Source organism: Gobio gobio (genome assembly GCF_949357685.1).
Source record: "Gobio gobio genome assembly, chromosome: 19".
Classification (NCBI taxonomy): domain Eukaryota; kingdom Metazoa; phylum Chordata; class Actinopteri; order Cypriniformes; family Gobionidae; genus Gobio; species Gobio gobio.
This window is the reverse complement of record NC_137112.1, coordinates 43,194,351-43,208,215: the sequence shown is the minus strand read 5'-3', so window position 1 is coordinate 43,208,215 and position 13,865 is coordinate 43,194,351. Positions and strand designations below refer to the sequence as shown.

Genomic DNA, 13,865 nt, shown 5'->3' with positions numbered 1-13,865 from the left:
CCCTTCGCAGGGACACCCCTCACCCCGCTCTCAGTCACCATGCGTGACTGTGCGTCTCTGTGTCGTGAACGTGTTGGTGTTCTCGTCGTAATGTGGCTCCAGTGCTGCTGTGTATCAGTTTGTGTTTGCGTAGCGGTGGTGTGCATCAGTCAAGGCTTCTGAGTGTGTGTATTTACAGACCACACTGACTCTGTGTTGCCGAACAGGGACAGTGTTTACTGTTATTAAATGTGGTAAATGCTAAAATGAGTATTATTAGTGTAAGTAGCATTGGTTAAGACTGTTTATTATGACCTGAACTGGATGCAAGTGTGCACACAAAGTAACATTCTTATTCAGTTTTTTTAGGCTCTGTTCCAAACCCAAGTTAGTTGACCATCTAGGCAGCATTTTTAGACATTATAGGCAAACTCTCACCTTGAGAGCAAATTTATGCTGGATTTTAATATTGATATTGGACATTGTATAACGTATGTATCATTCATGCAAATCCCAGGATACATTGCAACAAGTTTTTTTTTTTACATATATTTAAAATAAAATATAGAACATGATAGAAAATAGCTCCATCTAATTTAAAAAAAAAATTTTCATCTAATATTTTGATTTGCTTTGCAGTATTGTTATTGTTAACGTAAAACTAATCATTGAAATACAGATTAAATAAAACAAAATGTAATTTTAAAATGTTTTAACAACTACTGGTAAAGTACTAAAACGAAAACTGAAAAACATTTTTTAAGTTCAAGGAACATGCCGACTTTTTGGGACTTTATCTTATTCACTGTATCTCCCAGAGTTAGATAAGTCCATACATACCATTCTCATCTCTGTTTGTGCCATAACTCTGTCTGACGCACCCACCGCTAGCCTAGCTTAGCACAAAGACTGGAGGTAAATGGCTCCAGCTAGCCTACTGCTCAATAAGTGACAAAATAACACCAACATTTTCCTATTTACATGTTGTGATGTGTATTGTTACATTGTGTGCTTAGACCGACTGAAAATTAAAAGTTGCCATTTTCTAGACCGATATGGCTAGGAACTATTCTCTCATTCCTGTGTAATGATCAAAGAACTTTGTGCCGTACCATGAGTGCAGCGGCGCAATGATATTACGCAGTGCCTGAGAGTATAGTTCCTAGCCATATCGGTCTAGAAAATCACAACTTTTCATTTTCCGTCGATCTTAGTACACAATGTAACTATACACATTACAACATGTAAATAGGAAATGTTGGCGTTATTTTGTCACTTATTGAGCAGGAGGCTAGCTGGAGCCGTTTACCTCCACTCTTTGTGCTAAGCTAGGCTAGCGGTGGGTGCGTCAGACAGAGTTATGGCACACACAGAGATGAGAATGGTATGTATGGACTTAAGATAATAAGATAAAGTCCCAAAAAGTCGGCGTATTCCTTTAAATGGAACTATTTTTAAAAATACAAAAAACAATAAAAAACATAGCTGCGAGTACAAAAAAAGAGTCTTGCAAGAGAAAAAGAGAGTCGCTTGCATGATGAGTCTTGCAAGCATGGCTGGGAGTATCAGACCAACTGCAACAATGAGTAATTAAAGACATTTTTAGATTACCTAATTCTTTCGGAGTTTGAAAAAGTAGAGAGATTGCGTTAACAGATACAAGAAGTGCCTTCGCACCTAACAAAATAAAAAAAAACGTGAACCAAATTTAAAATAAAAACTGCAAATATAAAAATAAAAATGTATTCAAAATATAAATAATAATTATAAGTGATGCAAAAAATCACAGTATTTTCAGTGGCTTCTCGTGTTCTCCATGTAAAGAGCACTATTTGCATACCTTTAACTGTAATGTTGACATGCTATTTGAATTCAGTTACTTATGAGGTTCCATTTCAGTTTAGGATGCTGCCTATGTAGACCGTAGACAGCAAAGCATCTCATTAGGGATTGGAACAGAGCCATTGACTGATTAAAACCAATCTGAGCAAAACTGATTAGACAGATTATTTTGACACAGATCTCTATAAGCCTAATATTGGCTGGTCTGATAGTGTGTAAACAAAACTCATTTCCTTACACCACAGTTTCTCAATCCTGCTCCTGGAGTCCCTCAGCACTGCACATGTTGGATGTTTCCCTAAAGGTTCTGTAAGCATTTTTTGGGGAGAATACCACACATAAAATGTCCCGACTACTGTCAGATATCACTAAAATATGTGTCACACCTCTCTCAGTGACAGCACCAGACTCTGTAAACAGTAAATGAAGGAGTCAAGGAAGCGATCCACGCTTTTAATCCAATCAGAAAACCAGTCAATCAGAAATGCTTTGTGCCTGTCTATCATTTACTACGTTTGGGATTGCTTTGATCGTTTTAGAGAGAGGCTGTGTGGTTGAAGTTGATAAAATGGTGAAACTGAGCAAATTGTTTACAGCACCTTCAACATGCTTCATCATCTGATCAAACACCATATATACGCAGTGCTTGTGGGAAAGTCAAGGAGCAGGAGTGAAAAACGCTAGACTAATGGCCTCTATCACCACGTACTGTACGTTTCTGTCTCCATCGTGTTACCTGTATGATCTCAATTCCTAACTGCTGTCCTCTAAAGCACTTCCTGTCCTCTGTGTGTCTCTTCTTGCAGTATCAGGAGGGCCAAAAGAGGAAGAAACCCAGTTACAGCAGCGTGGACCTGTCCGAGGTGGAATGGGAGGACACAGAGGATGTTGTATGGACCAGTTTCTGTGTTTTTACACAATGAGTGCAGACAATACAATACACTTAGACGAGGCCTGGTCACACCAAGACTGATAACTATAAAGATAACTATATTAGTGTCAACAACAGCGGACGTTATCCTTCTGTTTATTCTAAGCACAAACTGCAGTTTTATCGTCGGCCGCTTTAAATGCTTGAGCTGTTTAAAGCAGGATGAATTCTGAAAAAACGATATCTTTGTCATCGCTATAGTTATCGTCCAAGGTGCGAATGGGCCTTTAGACCAGAAACATACTTTATGCAAATACGCAAATGCATTGCAGGTGCTCGGACCGGTTTGTACATTAGGCTCACGTACTTGCATGAAGTGTTTTTTTGCTGTTGACATACAGTATTAAAATGAATAAGTCCTGCTTCAATGCTTCATAAATGTGTTTATTTGTAGTTGCGCACAGCAATGGTGAACAGACGAACTGGCACTTTTTCAATGGAAGTAAAAAGAACAGTTGACAAAGGGGTAACGTTTTTTACTTTTACAATTCCAGATTAATGATATACGTTGCTAGTGTCATATTATTAAAAAGAAACATTAGTTTAATAGCAAAATATAAATAATACACCTCACATGAGTGATTGCATAACTTCATAATCTTATCTTTACATTTGTTCCCCACCAGAAACGTGTCTTGACAATGCACAATGATTATTTCTACACTGATATTAAAGGAACTCCATTTAGGTAGGTTATGTCTCGTATATGTAAATGTTTCACAAATGTTTGCTTATAATTGTATTACATTTGTACAAATGCTGTTTGAAAGGATGTGACATTGTGATGATGAAAATGTGACTTTGAAATGGTGTTTTCTGTGTGATTTGTAGTGTAGGTGTGGCGCTCTCGAGAGGACACGGAAAATACTTCTTCAAGGGAAATGTTTCTCTAGAAGCGGGTGAGGATTTGCTTTATTAGCAGGACTTATGAAAACCATTGCTAAAGCAAGTTATTTTTTATGGGTAAAATGCTGAAATATATATTCTCGTCTTATAGCTTTGTATCACTTATATTTTTATTAGTTTTCTTTCTATAAATTATTTAGCAGTCCTATTAAAGGTCTGATATTTTAAAGTTTGGAGATTTTTTTGAAGTTTTCTTTCCACCATTGTTAAACAGTTCGTTGATTTTTCATTTTCCTTTGTGGGAATTAAAAATATATTTAACCCAGAGAAATGTTAAAATATCATGAATGTTTCATTGACAATTTGCATATTTTTATGAACAATGTAGGAGCAATTCAAATACTTTAGACTTGTATTGGTGTATTTATATTGCTCCTTGTTATTTTCATATAATTGAAAAACTGCTCGGGTTATGTATATAACCCTTGTTCCCTGAGAAGGGGAACGAGCACTGCATCGGGACGACGCTTTGGGGATGCTCCCTTAGCATCAGCGAATCTGAAACCAGAATGCCAACTAGGCCAATCCGATTGGCGTGCGTGATGACGTCATTGTGACGGCATACCCGGAAGTATAAAAGGGGAGCTGGAACGTAATGGCGGTAGTAATTGCTCTGAAGCATGCGCTCCAGGCGCGCCGAGGTGTGGCGTCGGGATGCAGTGCTCGTTCCCCTTCTCAGGGAACAAGGGTTATATACATAACCCGAGCAGTTCCCTTTCGAGGGAACTCGCACTGCATCGGGACGACGCTTTGGGGAACGAGTACCCACTAGGCCACACCGAAGGGTAGCGCCTGCCCTAGTGTGAAGCCGGAAACCGGGCACAGCTAGGACTGGAGCACCCTAGCACCAGGCGTCGTAGGGAGATCCAGGCTATAAAACCTGATAAAAGTGTGTGGGGTAGCCCACCCGGCCGCCTCGCAGATATCCTGCAAGGGGACCCCAGAAAGAAGGGCCACCGAAGAGGCCATGCCTCTGGTGGAATGAGCCCTCACGGCCACAGGTGAAGGCAAACTGCGCACCTGATAGGCCATGGTAATCGCCTGGACAATCCAATTACTGATTGTCTGAGTAGACGCAGGCAATCCCTTCTTAGGTGAGCCAAAACACACCAACAGTTGTTGTGATCTCCTCCACTGTGCAGACTTCGCCAAATAAACTCTGAGCGCCCTAACCGGGCAGAGTAGGTGAAGTCTCCCCTCTTCCGCCGTCACATGAGGCGGAGGATGAAATGCCTGCAGGACCAATGACCTGACCACCCTTGATGGCACCTTAGGCACGTAGCCCGGCCTAGGGTGTAAGATGGCTTTTACTCCTCCCGGGGCAAACTCCAGGCAGGTCGGCGTTACCGCCAAGGCCTGGAGATCTCCCACTCTCCTGAGAGAGGTAATGGCAAGGAGAAAAGCCACCTTAAGGGTCAGATCCTTTGGTCCAGCCGACTCCAATGGTTCGAAGGGGGCCTCAGCCAATCCTTCGAGAACCACTGCCAGGTCCCAGGTTGGAACTCTGGACCGAGCCGCAGGCCTCATCCTCCGAGCCCCACGGAGGAATTGTACAACCAGCTGGTGCCTACCCAGAGGCCCATCACCCAAAGGAGTGTGGAAAGCCGCAATGGCAGCCACGTACACCTTGAGTGTGGACGGGGTAAGCCCTGCAGAGAAACGATCTTGGAGGAACTCCAGCACTGAAGCCACTGGGCAGTTAACTGGGTCCACCTCACGTTCTCTGCACCAAGTGGAAAATACATTCCACTTGAAGCTGTACAGTCTCCTCGTAGACGGAGCCCTGGAGCTGAGTAAGGTCTCTATCACGTCTGCCGATAGGCCAGCCTCTATGAACCTGGTCCCCTCAGGGGCCAGACCCACAGGTTCCAAATCTCCGGGCGGGGGTAAAATATCGTACCCGCCGCCTGAGATAGGAGATCCCTCCTCAGAGGAATCTCCCACGGCTGACCTGCTAGCAGAGCTATGATATCCGAGAACCAAACTCGAGTCGGCCAACAGGGTGCTACCAGAAGTAGACTGACCCCCTGTCGACGGACCCTTTCCAGGACTCCCGGGAGCAGAGCAATCGGGGGAAATGCGTACAGACGCAGCCTCGGCCACGTCTGCACCATGGCATCCAGCCCCAGCGGAGCTGGATGCGTGAGGGAAAACCACAGTGGACAGTGGGACGTCTCTCGAGACGCAAACAGATCCACTTCCACTGGGCCGAACCTCTTGCATATGGCCTCCACCACCTCTGGGTGGAGTCGCCACTCCCCGGGCCTCAGCCCCTGCCTCGACAGGATGTCTGCTCCCTGATTTTGGACCCCCGGGACATACATTGCCCTGATGGACAACAGTTTCCCTTGGGACCACAGGAGGATGTGATGCGCCAGTCTGCAAAGAGGGCGCAACCTCAAACCCCCCTGCCGTGCCCCAACCAGTGAGAGAGGCGTCTGTTGAAACGGATTTCCGGCAACAGGACGCTCCCAACACTGGCCCTTGGGACAGAAACCAAGGTTTCTTCCATATGACTAGGGAACGAAGGCCACTGCGCGTTACCCTGATCATACAGAATGGATTTCCCCTCAAGGAAAGCCACCTGGTTTACCTCCGTATCAGTACATGGTGGCCGCGGAGGTCCGGGAAAAAGCTCCTCAGAGCTTTGTAGACCGCCAGCATTTCCAGGCAGTAGATGTGCCAGGAGAAATGCCTGGTCTCCCACAGACCTCTCGCAAAGCGGCCGCCATGACCACGTCACAGCCAGTGAGGGAGGCATCTGTTGAAACGGATTCCCGGCAACAGAACGCTCCCAACACTGGCCCTTGGGACAGAAACCAAGGTTTCTTCCATATGACTAGGGAACGAAGGCATCTGCGCGTTACCCTGATCATACAGAATGGATTTCCCCTCAAGGAAAGCCACCTGGTTTACTTCCCATAACCACGTCCCAGCCAGTGAGGGAGGCGCCTGTTGAAACGGATTACCGGCAACAGAACGCTCCCAACACTGGCCCCTGGGACAGAAACCAAGGTTTCTTCCATATGACTAGGGAACGAAGGCATCTGCGCGTTACCCTGATCATACAGAATGGTTTTCCCCCCCGAGGAAAACCCCTTGATTCCCAGCTACCACTGTAAGGGTCTCATGCAGCAGGCCAAGATATATTCTGTTGGACGCAGCCGCAATGAGCCCCAGCAGCCTTAAACTGCTTCACAGTGATGCTGTGGCCTAGCTTCATTTTAGAGACCAGGCCGCCTGGAAGAACCCGATATTGGTACGCTTTGCCCCAAAAAGCGAACCTCAGGAACTTCCTGTGACACAGAAGGATGGATACAGGGAAGTATGCGTCCTCTTCAGACCCATCGTGACAGACCAGTCCTCAGACTGGATCTGAATCACAATGGAGGAAATGCTAAGCATCTTGAATCTGAATCTCCTCAGAGAACGATTCAAGTACCTCCGGTCTAAAGTTGGATGCAACTCGCCATCCCTCTTAGGAACTATGAAGTACTGGCTGTAGAACCCGGACTCCCTGTCTGGCGGAGGAGCACATTCTGTGGCCTCCTTACCAACAGGGAGTGAACTTCCTGTTCCATTACCCGAACCTGCCCAGGGACCACTGCCGTCCAGACCACCCCACTGAACTTCAGGGGAAGGTAACCGGACTGCAGTCTGTATGCCCCTTCCTACAGTCGCAGGCCCCAAGCTGATATATTCGGAGGCATAACCATGCGCCGAGATAATCTGCTAAGGGAACCAGCCTCTCGAGGCCGGTCTCGGGTGTCAACCGAGCCTCCTCCCCGACCCCCTGAAGCGGCTTACCGGCAGGGCGAAATCGAGGAAGATTTTCGGTGTGCGTACGCGTTTGCTGGACCACCGCAAGTCTTGCTAGAGGCGGCTGGTGCAGCACGCGTGCACGGGGAAACGATGTGGCCCGAAGCGTACTAGACGGCGGGAACACAGCATCGATTCCCGAAAACTCCACAGGGGAGGCGACCTCGATCGCTCCTACCCGGGAGAGGGGGCTGGCCAGCAGGGGGCCTCATCTAAGGGAGCAGCTCAACAGGGCCACAACCCTAGAGCGGACACTGCGATTAGCAATTGCCTGAAACTGATGTGTCCCGCAGGCCACAAGGCGGCGAGAACGACATCAACTTCAGGAGGGCTCCATCTTAGATGAATATCCAGTTCACAAGTTAAACACGCTTGGGTGACAGAATTAAAGTATCCAACTTATCAAAGTCGGATAACATGACACTCAATTCCTCGGAATTAAATGCCATCATAATCACCAAACCCGTGCAACCTGATCTGAATAATAGGCTGAATAAAAAATATATCTAACTCCTCAAAGTCAGATAATATTTTAATTTAATTCCTCAGAATTAAATGCAGCCACAATAAGGTGAAACATAGTCTGAATGATAGGCTGAATATCTAACTCCTCAAAGTTAGATTATATTTAATTTTAATTCCTTAGAATTAAATGTAGCCGTAATTAATCAGACGACACTGTTTTATTTGTATTTATACGGACTCATAGACCCCGCGTTGCCTCAGCAACGTGGTTCAAGCCGTCATAATACAATTGGCTTTCATCCCTCGAGAAAAAAGCCAAACAGTGTCACACAATACAGTGAAACATGGTCTGAAATGACTGAATATCTAACTCCTCAGAGTCAGATAATATCTCATTTAAATCCTCAGACTTAAATGCAGCCATATCAGACAAATACTGATTTATTTTACTATACGGACTCGTCCGTCAAGCCAACCAGTATCTCATGCACACCGATCGCGTGTGTTCACATTAATTGCAGACCCATAACCTGCGCGCTGCCTTTTTTTCCTTTTTTTTTTCCAGCAATCGCGTGGATGGAATCTTGCATATTTAAGAAGTGCTTATGACTTTGACTGCCTCGATGCTGAGTACGTCTAATTCCTCAGAATCAGACCTCTCACACATCGCGTCCTCCGCCCCGGGGGAAGAAGCCGCAGCGCGGGCTTCCACACGGGGAAGAAGAACATCTGAACTGTCAGATAAAGACTGGGAAAATGCCTCAGCAGTCCCAGTCCCGCTGACAGTCCATCCGTGAGCCCCATGACCAGCCTCGCCGCACCGCCTCGGCGGATGCGGGACCGATCCACGGGGCTCACGCCGAGAGCGGAGCACTCTGAGCGTCAGCTTTCATAATGCTCACAAGCGGCTCCCTCGAGAGCCGCTCGAGCATGCTGAACGCCCAGGCAGTGCACACACAGCAGGTGTGTATCCGAGCCCGACATGTAGCGAGGGCAAGGATGCACACACTGCTTGAACTCTCTCACTTTTTCACACTTCATTTCAATCACACACTTTCACTGACATACAACAGTAAATAGACAGACAGTTTGACAGATAGCGCTTGCTGAAGAGCAATAACTACCGCCATTACGTTCCAGCTCCCCTTTTATACTTCCGGGTATGCCGTCACAATGACGTCATCACGCACGCCAATCGGATTGGCCTAGTTGGCATTCTGGTTTCAGATTCGCTGATGCTAAGGGAGCATCCCCAAAGCGTCGTCCCGATGCAGTGCGAGTTCCCTCGAAAGGGAACTATTTGTTTTCATTGACATTTTTAATTAGTTTTCATTTTTATATTTCCAGGATTCATTTCAATTTTAATAGCATTTAGTAGCATGTTTTTGACATTTGTATTATAATTTTTTTTTTTTTATGTCTGTGTAGTGTTTGTTCATTTTTACTTCAGTTTTAATTTGAGTTATTTTAGTACATCAAGTTAGACTAAATTAAAATAAGAAATCTTTTCTTGACCACAAACTGAAATTAAATATTTTGGATTTTATTTTATTGCAGTTCGCTTAATTTCAAGTAAAGAAAACGTTTTATTAAGGTTTTAGTTTTAGTTAACTATAATACCTCAGATTTGCTGAATTATTTATTCCTTCTATATAATGACATATAATATGTCACTTATATCTGTCCCTCTTTCTCTGATTTTTCCATAAGTATCCAGGAGTGTTCCTGATACCTCCCGTTCATCTGTAATCCTCTATAATCTCTAATCCACACCTTTTTTTTTTAGGTCTACATGATCTGGAGCAACCAGATGTTGCCCTTGCTGATGAATGGTAAATACCTCTATTGACACTCTATTACCGATATGAATCGCATAGTTTCAAATATTTTGCTTTTTTACGTTTTTGTTTCAGGACGTACTGTAACACAGATGAGCATCATGAGCATTTTCACCTGAGTCAAGTTCAGGCCATCAGACTATACATGACCAGCCGTAAACCACACCTCAAATGTGAGCAGCATTTCAGATGATCCTTCACATCAACATGAACTCAACATTTATCCTGTTTACTTTCTTAATGCATGTTCCGGGTCTTATTGTGATCGATTCATCAGTGGATTTTATTCTAAAGAGAAATGTTTGTCTACATAATCTTTCATCAAGTGGTTCTGCCGCTGAAACGATTTTACTTTCAGCTCAGTTTTCAGTTAAAGGAGCTCAATTGATTGGTCGTATCATCATACTGCAGCATTTACAGTAGCAGATGCTCTTACAAAGTTTTGCAACATTGTCCTTCATCTAGGTCTTACACCTTGCTTACAAAATTACGTCAGTCGTTTAAATGGTAAATGGTAAATGGACTGCATTTATATAGCGCTTTTAACAGACCTACGGCCATCCAAAGCGCTTTACATTTTGCCTCACATTCACACACTCATTCACACACCGACGGCGGTGTCAGCCATGCAAGGCGCCATCCAGCTCGTCGGGAGCAGCTGGGGTTAGGTGTCTTGCTCATGGACACCTCGGCACTTGGTCAGGTGGAACCGGGGATCGAACCACCAACCTTCCGGTTTGTAGACAACCTACATGAACCACTGAGCCACTGCCGCCCCACTGCCGTTTAAACACTGTCCTCATTAAAGTTTGTGTCCGATGAGTATTATGGAGTGTGTAAATGTCCTCTCTTGTGTTGTAGGTGACAGAGAGCTGATTCAGCAGGTTCTGTTTGATGCTGTGGTAACCGCTCCCTTAGAAGCATACTGGACTGGACTGGCCCTCAATAAGTCTGAGTGGGTTTAGACTTTTACTCTAAATTAATTTTTAAATAGCTATATTTCATTCTTTATTAGACCAACCACGTTCCACCCTCTGTCTGTCTCTTGCAGTTTATAGTTTTTTGGTGAATGGTGTTGGTTGACTGGGCAGGAAAGCTTTGTTCATGTTAGAGGCAGTCTTGTCTAAAACTGTTTTTTGTTTGTTTTTATTAACAGGAACTCTGATAAAGGGGTTGAGATCGCTTTCCTCGGCACTCGCACCGGTCTTTCCAGAACCAACCTGTTTGTGGTTCCCGAACAGCTGACCAATCAGTGAGTCCTAATGCAAATGATCGACTAATGACGCCGGATTCTGATCTTATTACACTAGCCAATTAAAAAGCCTCAATAAGCATAAATGATGAAGTAAAGTATCCTCTATGGTTGCATGTGTTTGCAGAGATTTCCTCACCGCTGAAGACAGGGAGGGCGTCTTTAACGCAGATCACTTTCCTCTGTGGTATAAAAGAGCCGCAGAGCAGGTGCCCGGCACATTCGTGTACTCCATTCCCTTCAGTTCAGGTATGATGCTCAAGTACAACAACACATCCAAAGTTTTCATGTCATGCACCATAAGCATTTAAGGATGACTCCGTGCACCAAAAAAGCACTTAATGATTATTAAAATTTGTTAGAATTCAGTTAACATTAATTTCATTATAATTACACTTCAGTGTATGATTTTATCCATTGCAGTCACGTTTTCAGGAAAAACTGTTTTTTTTGTTGTTGTGAAAATTAAAAAATGATGTGTGTTTGTGTATATAGGTGAAGGTGAATAACACTGATTATCTCTTCATCGCGGCACCTGTTAGTGGGTGGGATATTAGGCAGCAAGTGAACATTTTGTCCTCAAAGTTGATGTATTAGAAACAGGAAAAATGGGCAAGTGTGAGGATTTGAGCGAGTTTGACAAGGGCCAAATTCAGAGCATCTCCAAAACTGCAGCTCTTGTGGGGTGTTCCCGGTCTGCAGTGGTCAGTGTCTATCAAAACTGCTCCAAGGAAGGAACAGTGGTGAACTGGCGACAGGGTCATGGGTGGCCAAGGCTCATTGATGCATGTGGGTAGCGAAGGCTGGCCCGTGTGATCCGATCAAACAGACAAGCTACTGTAGCTCAAATTGCTCAAGAAGTTAATGCTGGTCAGAATACACAGTGCATCACAGTTTGTTGCGTATGGGGCTGCATAGCCGCAGACCAGTCAGGGTGCCCATGCTGAAAGCAAAAAATGGTTCAGGAATGGTTTGAGGAGTACGAGTTTGAGGTGTTGACTTGGCCTCCAAATTCCCCAGATCTCAATCCAATCGAGTATCTGTGGGATGTGCTGAACATTAAAGTCTGATCCATGGAGGCCCCACCTCGCAACTTACAGGACTTAAAGGATGTGCTGCTAACATCTTGGTGCCAGATACCACAGCACACCTTCTGGGGTCTATGGAGTCCATGCCTCGACGGGTCAGGGCTGTTTTGGTAGCAAAAGGGGGACCAACACAATATTAGGAGGGTGGTCATAATGTAATGCCTGATCGGTGTGTGTATATATATATATATATATATATATATATATATATATATATATATATATATATATATATATAATATATATATATATATATATATATATATATTTATGAAAATGTATTTACATTTATTAAATATTAAATATATTTATTTTAAATATGTTAACTAAGTATATTTTGTTAGATTTCAATATGTTTAATACTAATACTCACCCATTGCTCCACCACGTTTTTAGCATATCCTACAACTGACTAGTTTTGCAAAGATAATTTCACTCACTCGTATTTCAGGTGGATCTTCAGAATTACAGTTTTATGACACACTAATAAATGTCCGTCTAATGAAAGCTGGATACTGTTGATGTAATAGCGCATCAGTGCGGTTTATTACTCTAGCTGCACTGTACTACTTTCCTCACACAGACTGCCTGCTTATCTCTCTTTCCTTCGCCTGTAATTAATGTGCCCTACTTTTATGTTCACGCAACGTATGTGTGTGTGTGTGAGAGAGAGAGAGACAGATCAGGATCATTACATCCCACTCAACAGCTCTTGGGCTCCTTATCACAGACAGCGCTGATCTCCCAACTCTCTCTGATCAAACACTCTCCCTCATCTGCCTGTACCGCTATAAATGAGCTCTGTTTTATCATCTAACCGAGTGTTTGTTTCAATCCATGCAGCTTTTGATCTGAATATGCAAACGAAGGAGCTGCTCTTAATAGATGTGTGCTTATAAACATTTATGTAAATAAATGATGCCCTCTAGTGGTTATGACATGTCTTTTAGAGGAATGGATATAGCTTCCGGATCCAGTGGATATCCCATCACAAAAAATTTCCAAACAAAACATTCAACATTGGAATTTCATTATGAACCAGTATTATATACCATATTTTCTATTACCTTTTGTATTTTTGTTCATTTTTTAAATACTCATTTGACCTGTCCATGTTGGCATCGGTCTAACTGAACTACTTTGTACCAAGTGAGAAATGAATTTGCACCTAATAGCACATTTTTATTGGACATGTAAACTTTGACGACAGCTAAAATAGATATGGAAGTTCTTAAGCCTGCTAATTTTGCTTTCATAATTATATATGATTATATGGTTAGTTTAATATTTGTATTTATTAGCATTGCTTTACCCCTCAGAACAGACCTGCAAGCCATGTTTGGGTCATAAACCAGCAGTTGAGAATCATTACTTCTATCATTTTTTTCAGATTTAATGTTCATTGATGTACATACTATAAGGGCATTTGTGTTCATTTGTGATATTTCTTTTAAAGGAGGTGAAAATAAGAGTGTGGTTTTGGCAAGCACTGCTATCCAACTACTTGATGACAGGAAGTCTCCTATAGTGGCAGGTACATGTTTTATTATTTTGGAGCAATGTGATTATATCATAATATATTGTTTTTTAAACATATTGTTGGCTAAAATGCACTGAGCACAGCTATATTATATTAAATGTGTTTTTATGACACCCAAAGCTGTGGGAATTCAAATGAAGCTGGAATTCTTTCAGAGGAAATTTTGGACAGCCAGTCGGCAGGTAAGCACAGAAATATATGCTCA

At 43.4% G+C, this 13,865-nt stretch overlaps 1 protein-coding gene across 1 annotated transcript in view; it reads left to right on the top strand.

The window, feature by feature from the left end:
- The window catches only part of cacna2d3 (calcium channel, voltage dependent, alpha2/delta subunit 3), a gene marked incomplete at both ends in the record, with an annotated part of 62,208 nt that overhangs the window by 39,136 nt on the left and 9,207 nt on the right, over positions 1-13,865 (top strand). Inside the window, 11 exons of the mRNA XM_079844321.1 lie at positions 2,628-2,711; positions 3,147-3,218; positions 3,379-3,440; positions 3,584-3,651; positions 9,729-9,774; positions 9,856-9,953; positions 10,642-10,735; positions 10,937-11,032; positions 11,160-11,281; positions 13,577-13,654; positions 13,781-13,842. Of these exons, the coding sequence (XP_079700447.1) occupies positions 2,628-2,711; positions 3,147-3,218; positions 3,379-3,440; positions 3,584-3,651; positions 9,729-9,774; positions 9,856-9,953; positions 10,642-10,735; positions 10,937-11,032; positions 11,160-11,281; positions 13,577-13,654; positions 13,781-13,842 (882 nt within the window). The remainder of the gene's footprint in view (positions 1-2,627; positions 2,712-3,146; positions 3,219-3,378; positions 3,441-3,583; positions 3,652-9,728; positions 9,775-9,855; positions 9,954-10,641; positions 10,736-10,936; positions 11,033-11,159; positions 11,282-13,576; positions 13,655-13,780; positions 13,843-13,865) is intronic.